The following is an 18,185-nucleotide window of genomic DNA, read 5'->3' as shown; positions in this document are numbered from 1 at the left end:
GAATTAAAAATTCTAACTGCCCTTTGTTTAATTGCATGCCTAATTTCTATTCTCTCACTATAATGTCAGCTGATTAATACTAACATCACTTCTCCGCTTAGAGACCTACAAAATAAGCATCGGAGCACCCTTTCAAACAGACTCATTCAGCTCCTCTGTCACAAGGATCGTTACAGAAAATCTTTCCTACCAAATGCAATAGGCATAAACAACAGTTCATCTCTGTGTGACAGGAGAACACACATAATAGTACAACAGTCTCTGTTTTATTATTTTGTACATTTTTATTGCACATTATTGCAAATGATTGCACATTGGTAAATTATTATTGTGTACCTTATCATTCTGTACTATATTATTAATTAAGTCTGCACACTGCTAAGAGTTTTTTTTAAATGTTGCTGCTGTAGCGAAAGAATTTCCCACTTGGGATCAATAAAGTGTTTATTGTTATTAAGCTAAGGTACCAGCTTAAACCTTCTCTCCAGGTTAATGGCAGAATTCTTAGCAGTGTGGAGGAACAGAAGGACACTGGGGTCCACATCCATAGATCCCTCAAAGTTGCCACAAGTTTCACAGGGTTAAGAAAGTGTATGGTGTGTTGGTCTTCATTAATTATAAAGCACTGAATTCAAGAGCTGCGAGGTAGTGTTGCAGCTCTATAAAACCCTGGCTAGACCACACTTGGAGAGTCGTGTTCCGTTCTAATTGCCTCATTTAAAGGATGTGGAAGCCTTAGAGAGGGTGCAGAGGAGATTTACCAAGATGCTGCCTGAGTTAAAGAGCTGTCTTATGAGGGAAGGTTGTGTGAGCTACGGATTTTCACTTTGGACCAAAGGAGGATGAGAGGTGACCTAATGGAGGTGTATAAGATGAAAAGAGGTACAGATAGAGTGGACAGTCAGCACCTTTTCCCCAAGGTGGCAATGGCTAATCCAGCAGAGCATAATTTTATGGTAATTGGACAAAATTATAGGAGAATGTCAGAGGAAGGTTTCTTTTTTACAGAGAGTGGTGAGTGCATTGAACGCACTGCCGGGGATGGTGGTAAAGGTGGATACATCAGGGACAATTAACAGACTTTTAAAGAGGCATATAGATGAACAGAAAATGGAGTTGCTTTGTGGGTTAGATTGATCTTGGACAACTATCATACCAGTGCCCAAGTGAAACAGGGTGAGCTGTCTTAACAACCATCACCCAGTGGCATCCACAGCTACAGTGACGAAGCGCTTTGAGAAGTTGGTTATGTCCAGAACTCCTGCCTAAGCAAGCAACTGGACCCACTGCAATTTGCCTATCGCCACAATAGGTCTACAGCGGATACGATCTCAATGGCTCTTCACGCGGCGTTGGATCACTTGGACAATACTATTACTTGCATCAGGCTGCTGTTTATTGACTACAACTCAGTGTTTAACACAATCTTTGCAACAACTCCGATCAAAAAACTCCCAAGAGCTGCGCTTCTGTGCCTCCCTCTGCAACTGGATTCTCAGCTTCCTCACTGGAAGACCACATTTCTTTGGGGATCGGATATAACACCTTCACCTCACTGGCAACCAACACTGGGGCACCTCAATGATGTGTGCTTAGCCCACTGCTCTACTCCCTCTATACCCATGACTGTGTGACATGGCACAGCTCAAATGCCGTCCATAAATTTGCTGATGATACAGCTGTTGCTGGCAGAATCTCGTATTAGGACTTTGAGCAGATCTGGTACATCACCAAAGATGCTCGCAAATTTCTACAGATGTACCATGGAGAGCATTCTGACTGGCTGCATCACTGTCTGGTATGGGACGGGGCTGGGAGGGGGACACTGCACTGGATCAAAATAAGCTGCAGAAAGTTGCGAACTCAGTCAGCTCCATCATGAGACCAGCCTCCATAGTATCCAGGACCTCTTCAAGGAGCGATGCCTCATAAAGATGGCATCCATCATTAAGGAAATCCCACCACCCACACACTTCTTACTGTAATTCTTCTGATTCTGATCCTGGAGCAGGTTCAAGGGTCAGCACAACATCATGGCCCGTAGTGCCTGTAATGTTCGATGTTCTAAAGGCCTTTCAGAAAGCCTTTGACAATGTGCCACACACGAGGCTGCTTACTGGCATGGTATGGGCATTGGCTGATTAGTAGGAGGAAGCGAGTGGGAATAAAAGAATTCTTTACTGGCTGGCTGCCAGGGACTCGTGGTTTTCCACATGAGTTGGGACCACTTCTTTTATATCAATGTATATCAATGATTTAGATGATGGAATAGATGGCTTTGTTGCCAAGTTTGCAAATATATGAAGATTGGTGGAGGGGCTGGTAGTGTTGAGAAAACAGGTAGGCTGCAGAAGGACTTAAGACAGATTAGGAGAATGGGCAAGTAAGTTGCAAATGAAATACAATGTTGGAAAATGCACGGTCACACACTTTGGTGGAAGAAATAAATGTGCAGACTATTTTCTTAACAGGGAGAAAATCCAAAATTCTGAGTTTAAAGGGACTTGGGAGTCCTTGTGCAGAACATCCCAATGTCAGCATTCATTTCAAGAGGTCTGGAATACATGAGCAGGGATGTGATGCTGAGGCTTTATAAGACACTGGTGAGACCCCACCTTGAGTGTTATGATCAGTTTTGGGCCCCTCATCTAAGAAAAGATTGGACAGGATTCAGAGGAGTTTCATAAGGATAATTCCGGGAAAGAAGGAGTTGTCATATGAGGAACATTTGATGGCTCTGGGTCTGTACTTGCTGGAATTTAGAAGGATGAGGGGGATCTCATTGAAACCTTTCGAAAGTTGAAAGGCCTAGACAGAGTAGATGTGAAAAGGATGTTTCCCACAGTGGGGGAGTCTAGGACAAGAGGGCACAGCCACAGATAGAGAGACATCCATTTAAAACAAATGCAGAGAAATTTCTTTAGTCAGAGGGCGGTGAATTTGTGGAATTCGTTACCACAGGCAATTGTGGAGGCCTGGTTGTTTGGTGTGTTTAAAGCAGAGTTCAACAGGTTCTGGAGTACTGTGTACTGTTCTGGTCACCTCACTATAGGAAGGATGTGGATACAATAGAGAGAGTGCAGAGGAGATTTACAAAGGATGTTGCCTGGATTGGAGGGTGTACCTTATGAGAACAGGTTGAGTATACTTGGCCTTTTTTCCTTGGAGCGATGGAGGATGAGAGGTGACCTGGTAGAGGTGTATGATGAGGGGCATTGATCGTGTGGATAGCCAGGGGCTTTTTCCCAGGGCTGAAATGGCAAACACGAGGGGGCATAGTTTTAAGTTGCTTGGAAATAGGTACGGAGGGGATGTCAGAGGTAAGTTTTTCACACAGAGAGTGGTGAGTGCATGGAATGCACTGCTGGCAGCAGCATTGGTGGAAGCGGATACTATAGGGTCTTTTAAGAGCCTCTTAGATTGGTACATGGAGCTTAGAAGAATAGAGGGCTATGCACTAGGAAAATTCTAGTCGGTTTCTAGAGTAGGTTACATGGTCAGCACAACATTGTGGGCTGAAGGGCCTGTAATGTGCTGTAGATTTCTATGTTCTATGTATTAACTGGTTACGGCATTAAAGTTTAGGGGAGAAGGTCGGGGAGTAGGGCTGAGGAGGGAAAAAAGGATCAGCCACGATTGAAATGGCCTAATTCTGTTCCTATGTCTTATCGCAAAAAAATCCTGCAGATGCTGTAAGTCTGAAACAAAGATGGAAAATTCTGGTGATGCTGAGCAGGTCAGGACGTATTTGTAGAGTGAGAAATAGAATTAATATTTCAGGTCAATTACAATCTGTAACAACAGTGAAAAAATGTGTTAAGTTGCAGAAAAGAGGGAGGAGTGGAGAGATGAAAGGCAATGTCTATAACAGTAACAACTTCTGACAGAGCAATCATGATCAACAAGTTTTCAGCTCCCTTTCTCAGGTAGCACTAACGGTAAAGTATCGCTTGGTTCTCCAGTCTTTACTCTTTCACAGACTTTTACTCCCACACCCTTCCCTTGCCCACCTGAACAGTTCACTTTATTTCTCTCCTTCACCCGATCTGCCGAGTATTTCTGCCATTTCCTATCCTTTATTATATTATTTGGTAAAACCTTAAGGCTGGCGCTGCATACCAAAGTGCCCGTTGTGGTTTACGAGAAGCTCTGTAACGGTGTAGGCAATCACAGTGCGAGCTGGGATCTCCAACGCAACACCGGCGTCCTTCGTTACAACACCATCGTCATCTACTGAAACCTACAAAACGAAACCGGGATGAACGGTGTTGCAAGATCAGAATATAAGATAATGAAAAGCACTGGACACAAGGCACTCCCAGCAGCTGTGCAGGTACATACAAACGTTCCCCCTTTGATCTACTCTGTGGATTTACTAGTCATCGTTTAAGAGAACAGTTTAGGGCAGCACTATTTATTAAGATATTGCCTGGAACAGGCCCTTCCGGCCCTTTGAGCTGCGCCACCCAGCAATCCCCCGATTTAATCCTGGCCTAATCACCGGACAATTTACAATGACCAATTAACCTCCGACCGGTAAATCTTTGGAACGTGAGAGGAAACCAGAGCACCCCGAGGAAACCCATGCGATCACGGGGAGAACGTACAAACCCCTTACAGACTGCGGCAAGACACTGATCCCCGAATGCTGATGCTGCAAAGTGTTACTCCACGTTGCTATGCTACTGTGCACCCCCCCCCCCCCACCGCCCAGGAATGGTAAGATAAGGAAACAGAGGCAAAGTGCCCCTCAGTTCCGCATAACCGAAATCTGGCACTGGATTCACACCCAATGGAAAAGCTGGAGATCAAATGCAATGGCACCTGACTGCAGCTTAATGCCTGACTTTAGCACTCCGGGATCAGAAGCCAGCCTACCTCTGTGATATATGGGAAAGAATGGTGAGGGCTAATAACTAGTCAATACCGATGTCTATTGTGCTAATGTGATAACAGGGAAACACAGACAAATCCAAGAAGTAGATACATGGATTCTCTGCTGCCAGAGAAGGAGCCTGTGTAGCCTATCACTGTGTCCAGAGGGTAGGCCTCTGCGTTCAAGCAGTGCGACGTTGAAAGATGTTAACGAGGTTCTGCGTTAATGGATTTGTACTATGGACTACGGACTTTTTCAAGCTTATGGTTTTTATATTCTGTGTTCCTTCTTGTTGTTTTGTGTGGGGGAGGGGGTTTGGGGGGGTCAATGTTCTTGTTGCACTTTTGTGCACAGGAGAGGGGGTGGTTTAAAGGGGGTTAGTGTTCCTGTTGCGCTTCATGTGGGGGAGGGGGCTTTGGGGTCAGTATCCCTGTGGCATTTTTATTTGTTTATTTGTGTGGGATGTGGGATTTGGAGGTCAATATTCTTGTGCATCCTTGTTAGTATTTTGTGCGGAGGGAGGGGGATTTGGGGGCCGATGTTCTTGTGTTTTGTGCGGGGGGGGTTTGGGGGGGGTTGATGATGGTATTGCTGTTCTTTTTTGTGTGGGTAGGGGGTGGGTTTGTTGTTTCTCCTTGAACTGACTCCCATGGTTTTCTTTGTTTCGTGGCTATCTGGAGAAGAAGAATCTCAGAGTTGTGTACTGCATACACACTTTGAAAATAAAATGAACCCATGAACCTTTGGAATGCAACAGTCCAAGTTTCAGGAGCTTCATTAATTATGTTATAACGTGCATCATAATAGAAAATTGGATTTACTGTTAGATCTGTGGATAATCATTTTATTCTGTAATCAGGTCCTGATCTGTTAATTAATTACAGTATGTCTTTCTGTAAACCACCATTCTGTTATCAAAATGTGATTCTAGTGGTAACCTCATCAGCCTAGAACGTAAAAGTTGCACTAATTTCATGCTCAGGTAGATCAGTTTCTGTTGGTCTCCCGATGCGCAGTTTTTAAATAAATCACCTATTATTTGAACACCAACTCCGCATGATATTTCAGTTTGTTACAGCATGCTGTATCCACGAACGCATCTCTTGAGTGCAGCTGACTAACGGACATACAATCCAGTCCAACAGATGATTTTAGCAATATCAAAGATACGTAAGCACGCTTCAACTCACCTTTAATATTTTGGTCTTGAGTCCCATCGCACCACCACACTTTTCTTCGATCTGAGTGTGTTCGGAAATAGAGCACTTCTGCAACGTGATCACCTTTTCACTTACTATGCACAATACTTTGTTTCTTTTCTCACAAACTTGTTGGACAAAGGGGTGGCTCAACTGTATAGTGCTGGAATAGTAACCAAGAAGATAGATTAAGCGTGTCAATGCCACATATCTGGTGCGAGAGGTTTGATAACTAGGATCAGGATGTTCTAGAAAATGGTTACTTAAATATTGAAAGTGGCCTTAGATATTCTAGAAAATATTCTAGTAACTGCCCTTGAAAATGGCTTTTGATGGTTTAGAAATATCTCAGAAATTTCCTTTGACAATTCTAGAAAAGTTCTAAAATTGCCCTTGAAAATAGGGTTTCCTGTTCTAGAAACTATTCTAGAAATTGTCTTTGGAAATGGCCTCTGATATTCTAGAAAATGGTTATTTATTGCTTAGGAAGATTGTGATCCTACCCAGCTCGGTAGTGGCCTGTGGATACCATTCCTGGCCAGGTCAGAAGATGTTGGTTATAGGCTTGTTCTGGATTCTGACACTGCAGTGTAGAGTAATGAGGTGCCGCACTGTCAGAGGCGCCGATCCCCAGTGAAATGTTAATTAAGACACTGACTTCCCCAGCCTCATCAAAGCACAATTCACCCCACCGTTGAGGACACCTCCAACAGATGGTGTCTCAGAAGGCAACGTCCATTGTTAAGACCATAAGACACAAGAGTCAGATTAGGCCATCTAGCCTATCAAGTCTCCTCCACCATTCCATTACGGGAGATTCACTGATTTCCCCCCCCCCAACCCCATTCTCCTGCCTTTGCCCCATAACCTTTGACAGCCCTGCTAATCAAGAATCTATCAACCTGATTTAATTCTACCCAAAGACCTGGCCTCCACAGCAGCTGTGGCAATGAATTCCAAAGATTCACCACCCTCTGGTAAAAGGTATTCGTCTTTATCTCTGTTCCAATGGGATGTGCTTCTATTCTGAGGCAATCTGGGACAAGCCTCCTTCTCATTACTCCCATCAAGGAAGTGGTACAAGAGCCTTCAGACCCACACCCAGCATTTTAGGAACAGCATCTTCCCCGCCACCATCAGATTTCTCAGTGTCCATGGGCGCTTTTCCTTTGCTGGAGGTGTACAAGATGATCAGAGGCATAGATCGAATGGACAACCAGAGACTTTTTCTGAGGGCAGAAATGGCTAATACAGGGGTGTATAATTTTAAAAATAATTGGAGGGAAGTATGGGGGAATGTCAGAATTAGTTATTTTTACACAGAGTTGGGAGGGTGCATGGTGGTAGAGTCAGGTACATTAGGGACATTTAGGAGACTCTTAGATAGGCACATGGATGATAGAAAAATGGAGGGCTATGAGGAAGTGAAGGGTTAGATGATCTTAGAGAAAGTTCAAAGGTCAACATGGCATCATGGGCCAAAGGCCTGTACTGTGCTGTAGTGTTCCATGTTCTATACCTCACTATTCCTTTTGTAACTCATCATAAATTTTATGTTTTGCACTGTTCTGCTGCCACAAAACAAATTCAAGACAAACAGTACTGTGTGCAAAAGTCTTAGGCACATATACATAGCTAGGGTGTCTAAGACTTTTGCACAGTACTGTATTTGTCAATGTGGAGTGCAGAACAAGTTCGTAAATCTGTTGGGAGCAAGGGAAGTTGGGAATCGGGAGGTTGGAATGCTGCGGGAGGGGTGTGGGACAGGGGGCAGAGAAAGAGTGCCAGGGGTGGGAGGTGGCACGGGTGCAGACACACCCAGCCCTGAGTCACCAGGCAAGTAATTTGATTCCAAACAATTGGTTTATTGATCATTACAGAATGTCTCCCTGGTGCTTCCCAGTCCAGCCCCTCTCCTTTCCCCTTTTCCCAACCATGATTCCTCTCCCTTTGTCCCCCTCTCACTGTCAGTCCACAATAGAGACCCACATGAGAATCAGGTTTATCATCGTCTGGGTTATGAAATTTGTTTTCTCTTGCAATAATACAGAGAAATACATAAAATTACTACAGTACTGTGCAAAAGTCATAGTCACCCTAGCTATATATGTGCCTAAGAGTTTAGCACAGTACTGTATATTCAGTGGCTACTTCATTAGCTATCTCCAGTACGTTTTCTCCTGCTGTAGCCCATCCACTTCAAGGTTCGATGCTTTGTGCATTCAGAGATGTTCTTCCGCACACAGCTATTGTAACACGTGGTTATTTGAGTTACTGTTGCCTTCCTGTCAGCATGTACCTGTTTGGGAATTTTTCTGTCACCTCTCTCGTTAACAAGGTGCTTTCACCGAGATAATTGCCCCTCACTGGATGTTTCTTTTGTTTTTCACACTATTCTCTGTAAACTCTAGAGACTGTTGTGAGTGAAAATCCCAGGAGATCAGCAGTTCCTGAGATACTCAAACCACCCCGTCTGGCACCATCAATCATTCCATAGTTACAATTCTTCCCCATTCTGACGTTTGATCTGAAGAACAACTGCACCTCTTGATCAGGTCTGCATGCTTTCATGCATTGAGATGCTGCCACATGATTGGCTGATGACTAGATTTTTGTCTTAATGAGCTGGTGTACCAGGTGTAGCTAATAAAGTGGCAACTGAGTGTATGTCAGTGATGACAAACCTGATTGTGAGTTTGTTTCCCCACATAAACACAAACAAAGCTAGAGGTTTTAAAAAAAACTTTACCTTTTCTCAACTATTTTCAAGAGCTGCTGCAAATCTATTTCTTCTTTCTGCAAGTCCCCAAACGAAGATTTTAGCTCCACAGCATCCTGACCTTCTAGATCGAAGCTTAAGTTGGCAAATTTTGTGTCTGTGCTCGCCTCCACCTTTTCTTCAAATTTTCCTTCATACTTGAGAAAAGCGGATTCTGTGACAACTGCAAAAACAAAGTCCTTTTTAGTTCAACAACTGAATGCACAATGTGAGCATTTAACTATTCACAACACGGGCTTAGTTCCCAGCACGCTTTACGATAAACAGTTCTTAAGGCAATTGTTCTAGTGACATCTGATAAACATCAGAAAGATTTATGCTTCTGATGAATTTAGGTTTATAAAATACAATCAAAATTACAAACTTCTGAATGCAGAAAATCTAATTTCATTTGTAATATAGGACACGATGAACAGGATCGAAATAACAATTTTTTTAGGCTAGTGTATAAAAAGCCGATGAGCCTACAAATGTACTGCATCCATTTCAGCTCTTTGACTTTTAGGGGTAACTTGAAGGTCCCACAGAAAGTGAAGATGTGAAGAAAAGTTTGTCTGGAAAAAATTCAGAGATGAGCAATTCCAGCTACAAGATTACATTGGAAAAGATCGCTGTTGCAGCCTAACCACTTCACGGGTTGACATGCTGTATGTCAGTGACGCTTTTCTACACACCACTGTTGTAACGCGTGGTTAATTGAGTTACTGTCACCTTCCTATCAGCTTGAACCAGTTGGGTCATCCTCATCTACCCTCTCTCATTAAACAAGGCATTTTCAACCACAGAACTGCCACTCAAGGGATTTTTTTTTTGTTTTTCGAACCAGTCTCTGTAAACTCTAGAGCAGGGGTTCCCAACCTGGGGTCCATGGACTCCTTGCTTAATTGTATTGGTCCATGGTATAAAAAAAGGTTGGGAACCCCTGCTCTAGAGACTGTTATGCATGAAAATCACAGGAGATCCGCAGTTTCTGAGGTACTCAGACCACCGCAAATGGCACCAGTAACCGTTTTATGGTCAAAATCACTTAGGTCACAGTTCGTCCCTATTTCGATGTTTGGTCTGGACAATGAATGAACCTCTTGACCACGTCTGCATGCTTTTATACATTGAGTTGCTGTCACATGATTGGCTGATCAGGGATGTGCTTTAACAAGCAGGTGTTACCTAATTAAGTGGCCATTGAGTGTACGTACTTATTGGTCTGCTGAGGTACATGTACTAAATTCAAGCTGAATTCTCATTTTCCTGATTTCAGCGTTCACTTTATGCAGGTGATTGTTTTAAGCACATCACTTTGAAGACCAAAATTTGTGAGTGGTTAATATTAGTGCAAACTAATTAGTGCAGTTAAAAGCTTGCCTGGACCTCTTACAGGGAAGGCTCTTTTGTTGAGGTAAAACTTGGTGCAGCCATGGCTGAATATGTTTTTTTAGCACCACTGGTAGAGGAGGAGAGAAAGGGAGGTCTGTTCCTCAGTCTTGCTGACATTGAGTGTGGGGTTGTTGTTAAACAGCACTCAACCAGCTGATCTACCTTACTCCTATATACCTCTTCATTGCCATATGAGCAAACTGTAGCAAGCATCATTGCAGGTGGTGTCCTGGTCCGTTTGAATGCACAAAGTTCAAAGTAAATTTATCATCGAAGTGCATACGTATATGTCACCAGAGGGAAGGAGCTGAGGCGCCGCCAGAGGGCGATTTCTTCACATTCATCTGCAAAACAGCTTAAATTCCTCTTTAATGTTTGTTCTTTCCTTTCTCAAGGTGGCTGGGATTCTGTTGGGAGTCCGTGATCTATAGCTGCACTCAAACTGCTGTTCTTCATGGCAGTGGGTGCCCGCTCTTGGAGCTGGCCCAGCGGCGTAGCGTTTTCGATGGCTCCAGGAGCAGCCTGGAAGACGTGTGCCCTCAGGGTATGATTCCTCACCAGCGCCGCGGGAGATTGGAACATCCAATCAGCGGCTGCAGCCGTCAGAGGCCTCTGTACTTGAGTGATTGCTCCCTCTTTCTATGGACAGAGAGAGTTTGCTGCCAATTCTTGAGTCGGAGAAATAAAGTGATGCTGCAGACTGTAGCAATGAAAAAGCGAGCTGTTGGTCTCCCCTCTCGCGGTGGAGGGAGTGACAACTCTCTCCCCCTCGTTAGTGAAAGAGACTGTGACATGTCAAAGTGCTGGTTATGGACTGGAGTTTTTTAATTAACTCTAGATCATAGTCTCTTTGGGGGCATGGTCAATGGTGGGGAGGGGGTGATGCTTCCCGCTGGAACAATTGGGAGGAGAGGGAGGGTTGATGCTTTGCTGCAGCTTGTTTGTGGGAGGGTGTGCTTCGGGGTTCTAACATTTTTTTGTCATTCATTCTCTGGGGTTTTCTTGTTTCGTGGATGTCTACGAAGAGTAAGAATCTGTATACATTCTCTGATATTCAATGCAACCTCTGAACCATTGAATTTCTTGTAGGCGTTCACAGTAAATACAAAGAAACACAATACAATCAATGTAAAAACTGCACACAACAAGACAGGCAAACAACCAATGTGCGAAAGACTACAAACTCTACATATCTATCTATATAAAAAAAAACAGGAATGCAAAAAGCTGCCATGAGCAGTGGATCCCTCCCCATCATTGGTGCTGTTTCAAAAAAGCAGCATCCATCATCAAAGATCCCCACCATCTGGCTGTGCCATCTTCTCGCAGCTACCATCAGCCACCAGGTACAGAAGCCTGAAGTCGTCTTCCTTTCAACCATTTGCATCTTGACCCAACCTGCACAACCTACTTCACCACCTTAGTCTTGCAACACTATAACCACTTTGCTCTACAAGTGAACTTTGTTATTTTGTTTGGTTCCAATGGTGTTTTTTCTTGTATATTAGAGCACCTATCGAATATTGAAAGCCCGACAACACCTGAAAATCTGCATATGCTGGAAATCCAAGCAACATACACAAAATGCTGGAGGAACTCAGCAGGGCAGGCAGCATCTATGGAAAAGAGTACACATGGTGAAGGGTCTTGGCCTGAAATATCAACTGAAAGGCCTAGATAGAGTGGATGTTTCCATTAGTGGGAGAGTTGAGGACCAAAGAGCACAGTCTCAGAATAGAAGGACATCCCTTTAGAACAGATAAGAGGAGGAATTTCTTTAGCAGAGGATGGTGAATCTGTGGAATTCATTGCCATAAGAGGCAGTGGAGGCCAAGTCACGAGGTATACTTAAAGCAGAGGCTGATAGATTCTCCATTAGTAAGGGTGTCAAAGGATACCGGGAGAAGGCATTTGAAAATTAAGTTGAGAGGGACAACAAATCAGTTATAATTGAAAACTCAATGAGCCAAATAGTCCAATACTATGTCTTATGGTCTAAGATGCTATTGTTCTCCTTTGACCAAAGGAGGCCGAGAGGAAATTTAATGGAGATGTGCCACATCATGGACCAGTTTATATAGTTTTTTATACAGTTTGCTGATGTCTCAACGACTTGGGAACGTGGATTTAAGATTCCAGTCATCCAGGGCATGCACCCCTCTCATTTCTAACAACAATGAGGAGCTACGGGAGCTTGAAGACCCATACTCAATGTTTTAGGAACGGCATCTTTTCTTCCACCATCAGATTTCTGAACGGTGCATGAAGAATACCTCAGTCTTTTGTTCTCTTTTTGCACTACATGTTTTCTATATGTTCCTATTGAAACTTATAGGATTTTTATACATTGCACTGTACTACTGCTGCAAAACAACAAATTTCTCAACATACGTCAGTGAACCTGATTCTGATTCTGAAATCTGGGGCAAAAGTGTGAGGATTTTCACATTTATTTATGCACAAAGAACAATTATTCTCTGGAATTCAACTGCATATACAGTTGATAGAAGCACAATCATACAAGGCTTTTGAAGACAAGACAATTCTCTAATCCAAATGCCACCTTCTGCTCTCCAGGTGGAATGCAAGAACTGTTCATAATCCCAGGACATCAACAGTTTCCAAGATGATCAAACCACCCCTTCTGGCACCAACAGTCATTCCACAAAGTCACTTAGATCACAGATTATTTTTCCGCTCAGCATTAAAATCTACAACAAATCTCTCAGCAGGGAGACATATATTGGCATTTTGTTCAAGCCACAGCTATAAACAGTAGTCCCTCTGTACAGGGTACTGCTATGGATCTTTGTTCTTTGCATCAGTTTCCTGTTTAATGACTGACAACTCAGTCAATGTGAATACATAGGGAGCTATTCTTGTCAAAGCCAACATTTGTTCAGATGAGATATCTGTCTAATAGCATTCGAATGTGTGCCAAAGTGGAAAAAAGGCATTAAAACGTGTGGGAATAAAAGTTAAGAGATTCTTTGCCACCACCACCACTGAGGATATCTTCAAGGGATGGTACCTCAACAAAGAAGGACCCTCACCATCCAGGACAGGTCTTCTTGTCACTACACGATTAGGGTGGCACGGTAGTGCACGGTTACCGTCACGCTATTACAGCACCCGTTCAATTCCGCCACTGCCTGTAAGAAGTTTGTACATTCTCACCAGGCCCAAAAGCTCAAAGTACGTTTATTATTAAAGTATGTAAACATTAGACAACCTTGAGATTTATCTGCTTATAGGCAGCCACAAAACAAGAAGCCCAAAAGAACCCATAAAAAAAATCCACGTGGGTTTCTTCCTGGTTTGCTCCCAGATTCCAAAGGCGTACAGGTTAGTAGGTTAATTGGTCACGTCGATGTGCTTGGGCAGCACAGACTCGCTGGGCCAGAAGGGCCTGTTACCGTGTTGTATCTCTAAATAAAATTGAGATTAGCTTGTCAGCGTGGTACTGGGGCAGCAAAATACAATCTTTGGAGGTGCTGACATCTGGACAAGACGTTGATTTAGATCACAGATCGGAATCAGAATCAGATTTAATATTACTGGTGCATGTTGTGAAATTTGTTGCTTTGTGGCAGCAGTGTATTAAATGCATAACAATAAAAACCATAAATTATAATCAGTATCTATACAGTATAAACAATTAAATTAAATAAGTAGTGCAGAAACAGAGGGGAAAATACTGAGGAAGTGTTCATGGGTTCATTGTCCATTCTGAAATATGACGACAGGGGATGAAGCTGTTCCTGAAACATTGAGTGTGTGTCTTTACGTTCCTACATTATACCTCTTTCTTGACGGTAGCAGTGAGAAGAGACGATGTTTGGGATGGTGGGGGTCCTGAAAAATGGTTGTTGCCTATTTGAGGCATCAGCTTTTGAAGGTGACCTCGATGCTGGGGAGGCTAGTGCCCATGATGGAGCTGGCTGAGTTTACAATTTTCTGCAGCTTTTTCCCCCGATCCTGTGTACCAGACGGTGATGCAGCCAGTTGGAATGCACTCCATGACACATCTGTAGAAATTCGCTAGTGCCTTAGGCAACATACCAAGTCTCCTCAAACTCCAAATAAAATATAGCCACTGTTGTGCCTTCTTTGTAATTGTATCAATATGTTGGGGCCAGGATAGATCCTCAGAGCTGTTGACACCCTGGAACTTGAAACTGCTCACCCTTTCCACTTCTGAACCCTCAGTGAGGACTGGTGTGTTGCTTCGACTTGCCCTTCCTGAAGTCCACTATCAATTCTTTGGTCTTTAATGACGTTGAGTGCAAGGTTGTTGCTGCTGCACCACTTAACCAGCTGATCTACCTCACTCCTGTACACCACCTCGTCACTATCTGGAAATCTGCCCACAATAGTTACGTTGTCCGCAAACTTATAGGTGGTTATCGAGCAGTGCCTTGCCACACAATCATGGGTGTAGAGAGAGTAGAGCAGTGAGCTAAGCTGGCACCTTGAGGTATGCTGGTCTTGATTCAGAAAATATGGAAAAAGGCTATTCAGTATGGCAATTAAACTTGAACTTGAAATTGAGAGAAAGGTAAGGAGGAGGGGCACCAGAGGGAGGTGATGGGCAGATGAGTGAAAGGGAAGGGGTAAGAGGGGAGTCAGAATAGAGAATCATTTCATTCCTTCCTCCCCACTCACCCACTTTCCCCCTCACCTGGTCTCACCTATCACCTACCAATTTGTACTCCTTCCCCTCCCCCACCCTTTTATTTGGCTTCTCCCCCCCCCCCCGCCTTCCCAGTGCTGATGAAGGGTCTCGGCCCGAAAAGCTGACCATTCATTCCCTTCCACAGATGCTGAGTTCCTCCACCATTTTGTGCGTTGCTCTGGATTTACAGCACCTGCGGAATCGCTGGTGTTTACATTTCACAAAGTTCCTGTCATCAGCAGTTGTACATTAGCAAAACTCCGTACCAGGTTTGATGGGTGTATCGTCAGTCAGTATTTCTTGAAGGGTAAATGAAGAGGGGTAATATTTGGGCTTCTGCCAGAACCACCCTGTCTTCTTCTTGGTTACCAAGCTCAAGAGCTGCAGCTTATCGGAATCATTCAGGCTGCTGACCGGAATCAGGTCGCCGCTGCTTTCGATCTGCTTTACAAAGCTACTCGCTGCCTTTGCAAACATTTTGAAGTATTATTCGTGAACCTATAAAATAAACGTAAACAGTGACAACAGATTGATTAAACAAAAACACCAGTACATATGGAGTGACTATACAGAGAAAATTTATGTTCAAATTTAATTATCATTCAACCATACATGAATACCCACAAATACCGTCAAATGAAACACTACTATTCCATGGCTCGGGTGCAAAACACAGTACCAACGTTCATACACAGCACAAGGCACTTACAGTGCATATAAAATAGCAGTAAAATACAGTCACACACAAAAAAAATCCAAGTCCCAGACTCTATGAATGTTGCAGCAGTCTGCAGTTGATCACAACACAACTTTTATTCTGCTGAGTGAACACTAGAAGACAGCACTGACACCAGCATGCACGCCGCGCCACATCACCCCCTGCACTCTGGTGGAGCCCACTGACTGAACTGACTTGTACTGTCCAGACAGGCAAGCCTTCCAACATCTACAGCAGCCAAAGAAATCAGCAAGCTCCAAATCTGGTCCCAAACTACAAGAAATTCTGCTATTAATTAACAGATGTTTGTAAGGAATGTGACTTATAATTAAAGTAACGCTTTGTTAAGATATTTTCCAGCAATCAGGAGTCTTCAAAAAAGATCAGAGGGAAATGTGTGCATATTGCTGAAATTCACGTACCTCATCTCAAAAGTGTGCATAAAAATGCTATACTGTACAGGGCAAAAGTCTTCGGCATAGTACTGTAGTAATTTTATATATTGCACAGTACAAAAAGAACAAATTTCATGACATGTGAGTGGTGATAAATCTAATTCTGATATAGGAGAGGGGAAATCATGGTTGGAAAAAGGGGAAGGGAGCGGGAAGCACCAGAGAGACATTTTGTAATGATCAATAAACCAATTGTTTGGCATCAATTAACCTTGTCTGGTGTCTCAGGGCTGGGTGTGTCTGCACCTGTACCACCCCCACCCTGGCACTTCTCTGCCGCCTGTCCCATGCCCCTCCGGTGGTGCTTCAACCTCAACATCCCCAACATCCTTTGTTCTGGCCAGATTTACAATCTCGCTCTCTGCTCCACATTGACAAACATAGTGCTGTGCAAAAATCTGAGGTACATTAGTTATATATGTGTCCCTAAGAATTTTGCACAGTACTGTACTTTGTAAGATGGTGAGGCAGCACTGATAATATGATGATCAAATACCTCTCTCCTGCAGAAGAGATCAATTGATACAGATCTGTTTGAAACCAGAAAGGATTTTTGAGAATGATTTTTTAAAATTCCAAAACAGAGGGAATCAGGACTTTTACCCTATTTTTTGTTGCAAGGTAAGATTGCATCGATGAGTGTTAATGCAAAACCCATCAATATGTAGATATTTTACAGAACCCTTTCAGAGATGATGAAAAAAGCAACACATATCAAAGTTGCTGGTGAACGCAGCAGGCCAGGCAGCATCTCTAGGAAGAGGTACAGTCGACGTTACAGGGTCCTGACGAAGGGTCTCAGCCTGAAACATCGACTGTACCTCTTCCTAGAGATGCTGCCTGGCCTGCTGCATTCACCAGCAACTTCGATGTGTGTTGCTTGAATTTCCAGCATCTGCAGAATTGCTGTTGTTGATGATGAAAAAAGGTTGTTTTAAAAAATCTACAGCTTTACAACGTCTACAAATACTACTATATTTTAATTAAAATGATGGAAATACTCAGCTGGTCAGGCAGCATCTGAGAAGGGAGAAATAGAATTAATGTTTCAAGTCAGTCACTCTTCAATTAATAGTAAATATTATTTATCGAGCTACTTCGTGCTGCACGACCCAGCAACCCCCGATTTAATCTTAGCGTAAACACGGGACAATTTACAATGACCAATTAACCTAGCAACCGGTATGTCTTTGGACTGTGGGAAGAAACTGGAGCACATGGAGGAAATGAACCTGGGTCGTTGGTACTGTAAAGCATTGTGCTGACCACTATGCTACCATGCCACAAGAGATAAAGCTAGTTTTTAAAGGGCTGAGAAAGGGGGGAAGGAGGGAGAGACAAATAAAAAAATTGTATTAGGTTAGATGTCAGGAATGATGAAGTGGCAGAGCAAGTTAACTAGTCCCACTCCACACCTTCTCCCCATATTTCTTTCTGTAAACTTCTCCATCTTGTTTTTGATACTATATTGAATTTACCCTCACTATTTCATCCAGGTGGTCATGGGGAGACAGAGGTAGGAACTGAATCCTAATCTTCTGATCATTGGTGCTGTAAAGCTTTAAGCCAACCGCTACCCTACTGCGCTGCCCATGACATTGTATTTCATTCTGCCCTACCAGATCTCCTTACCACTTCCTCTGCTCCATACAGAACATCCCTGTCATGTTTTGTAACTTCAAAACATTAACTTAGTTCAAAGGAAGAGGTGGGGAGTCTGAAATACGGGTGTAACTTTGTCTTTACTTTAAGCAAGGTGCACTCATATGACGTGCTAACATGATGTATGCCATTCACATATTTATACATATAATCCACAATGAATGCTTAAACTAATTATAGATAAAAATTATACACACATACAAAGAATTCAAATTGACTTTATTTCTTACATCCTTCACATACGTGAGTAGAAATCTTTACGTTACATCTCTGTCTGAATGTGCAATGTGCAAATTACAGTAATTTGTAATAAATAGTATGTACAGTAAGATACATAACAGAATAGGCAATATAACATAGAAATACAATTGTGTCAGTGTGAATTAATCAGTCTGATGGCCTGGTGGAAGCAGCTGTCCTGGAGCCTGTTGGTGCTGGCTTTTATGC

At 43.1% G+C, this 18,185-nt stretch overlaps 1 protein-coding gene across 2 annotated transcripts in view; it reads right to left on the bottom strand.

The window, feature by feature from the left end:
* The window catches only part of gsdmeb (gasdermin Eb), a 53,278-nt gene that overhangs the window by 28,871 nt on the left and 6,222 nt on the right, over positions 1-18,185 (bottom strand). For both annotated transcript variants that reach the window (XM_063069300.1, XM_063069301.1), the window contains exons 2-5: positions 15,170-15,401; positions 8,825-9,017; positions 6,067-6,238; positions 4,120-4,240 (exon numbers count right to left, since the gene is read on the bottom strand). In XM_063069300.1, coding sequence (XP_062925370.1) covers positions 4,120-4,240; positions 6,067-6,238; positions 8,825-9,017; positions 15,170-15,380 — 697 coding nt within the window. In that variant the 5' untranslated portion in view covers positions 15,381-15,401. The remainder of the gene's footprint in view (positions 1-4,119; positions 4,241-6,066; positions 6,239-8,824; positions 9,018-15,169; positions 15,402-18,185) is intronic.

Source organism: Mobula hypostoma, chromosome 17 (genome assembly GCF_963921235.1).
Source record: "Mobula hypostoma chromosome 17, sMobHyp1.1, whole genome shotgun sequence".
Taxonomy (NCBI): domain Eukaryota; kingdom Metazoa; phylum Chordata; class Chondrichthyes; order Myliobatiformes; family Myliobatidae; genus Mobula; species Mobula hypostoma.
The sequence above is the reverse complement of the archived record's forward strand: the minus strand, read 5'-3'. Positions and strand labels throughout refer to the sequence as shown.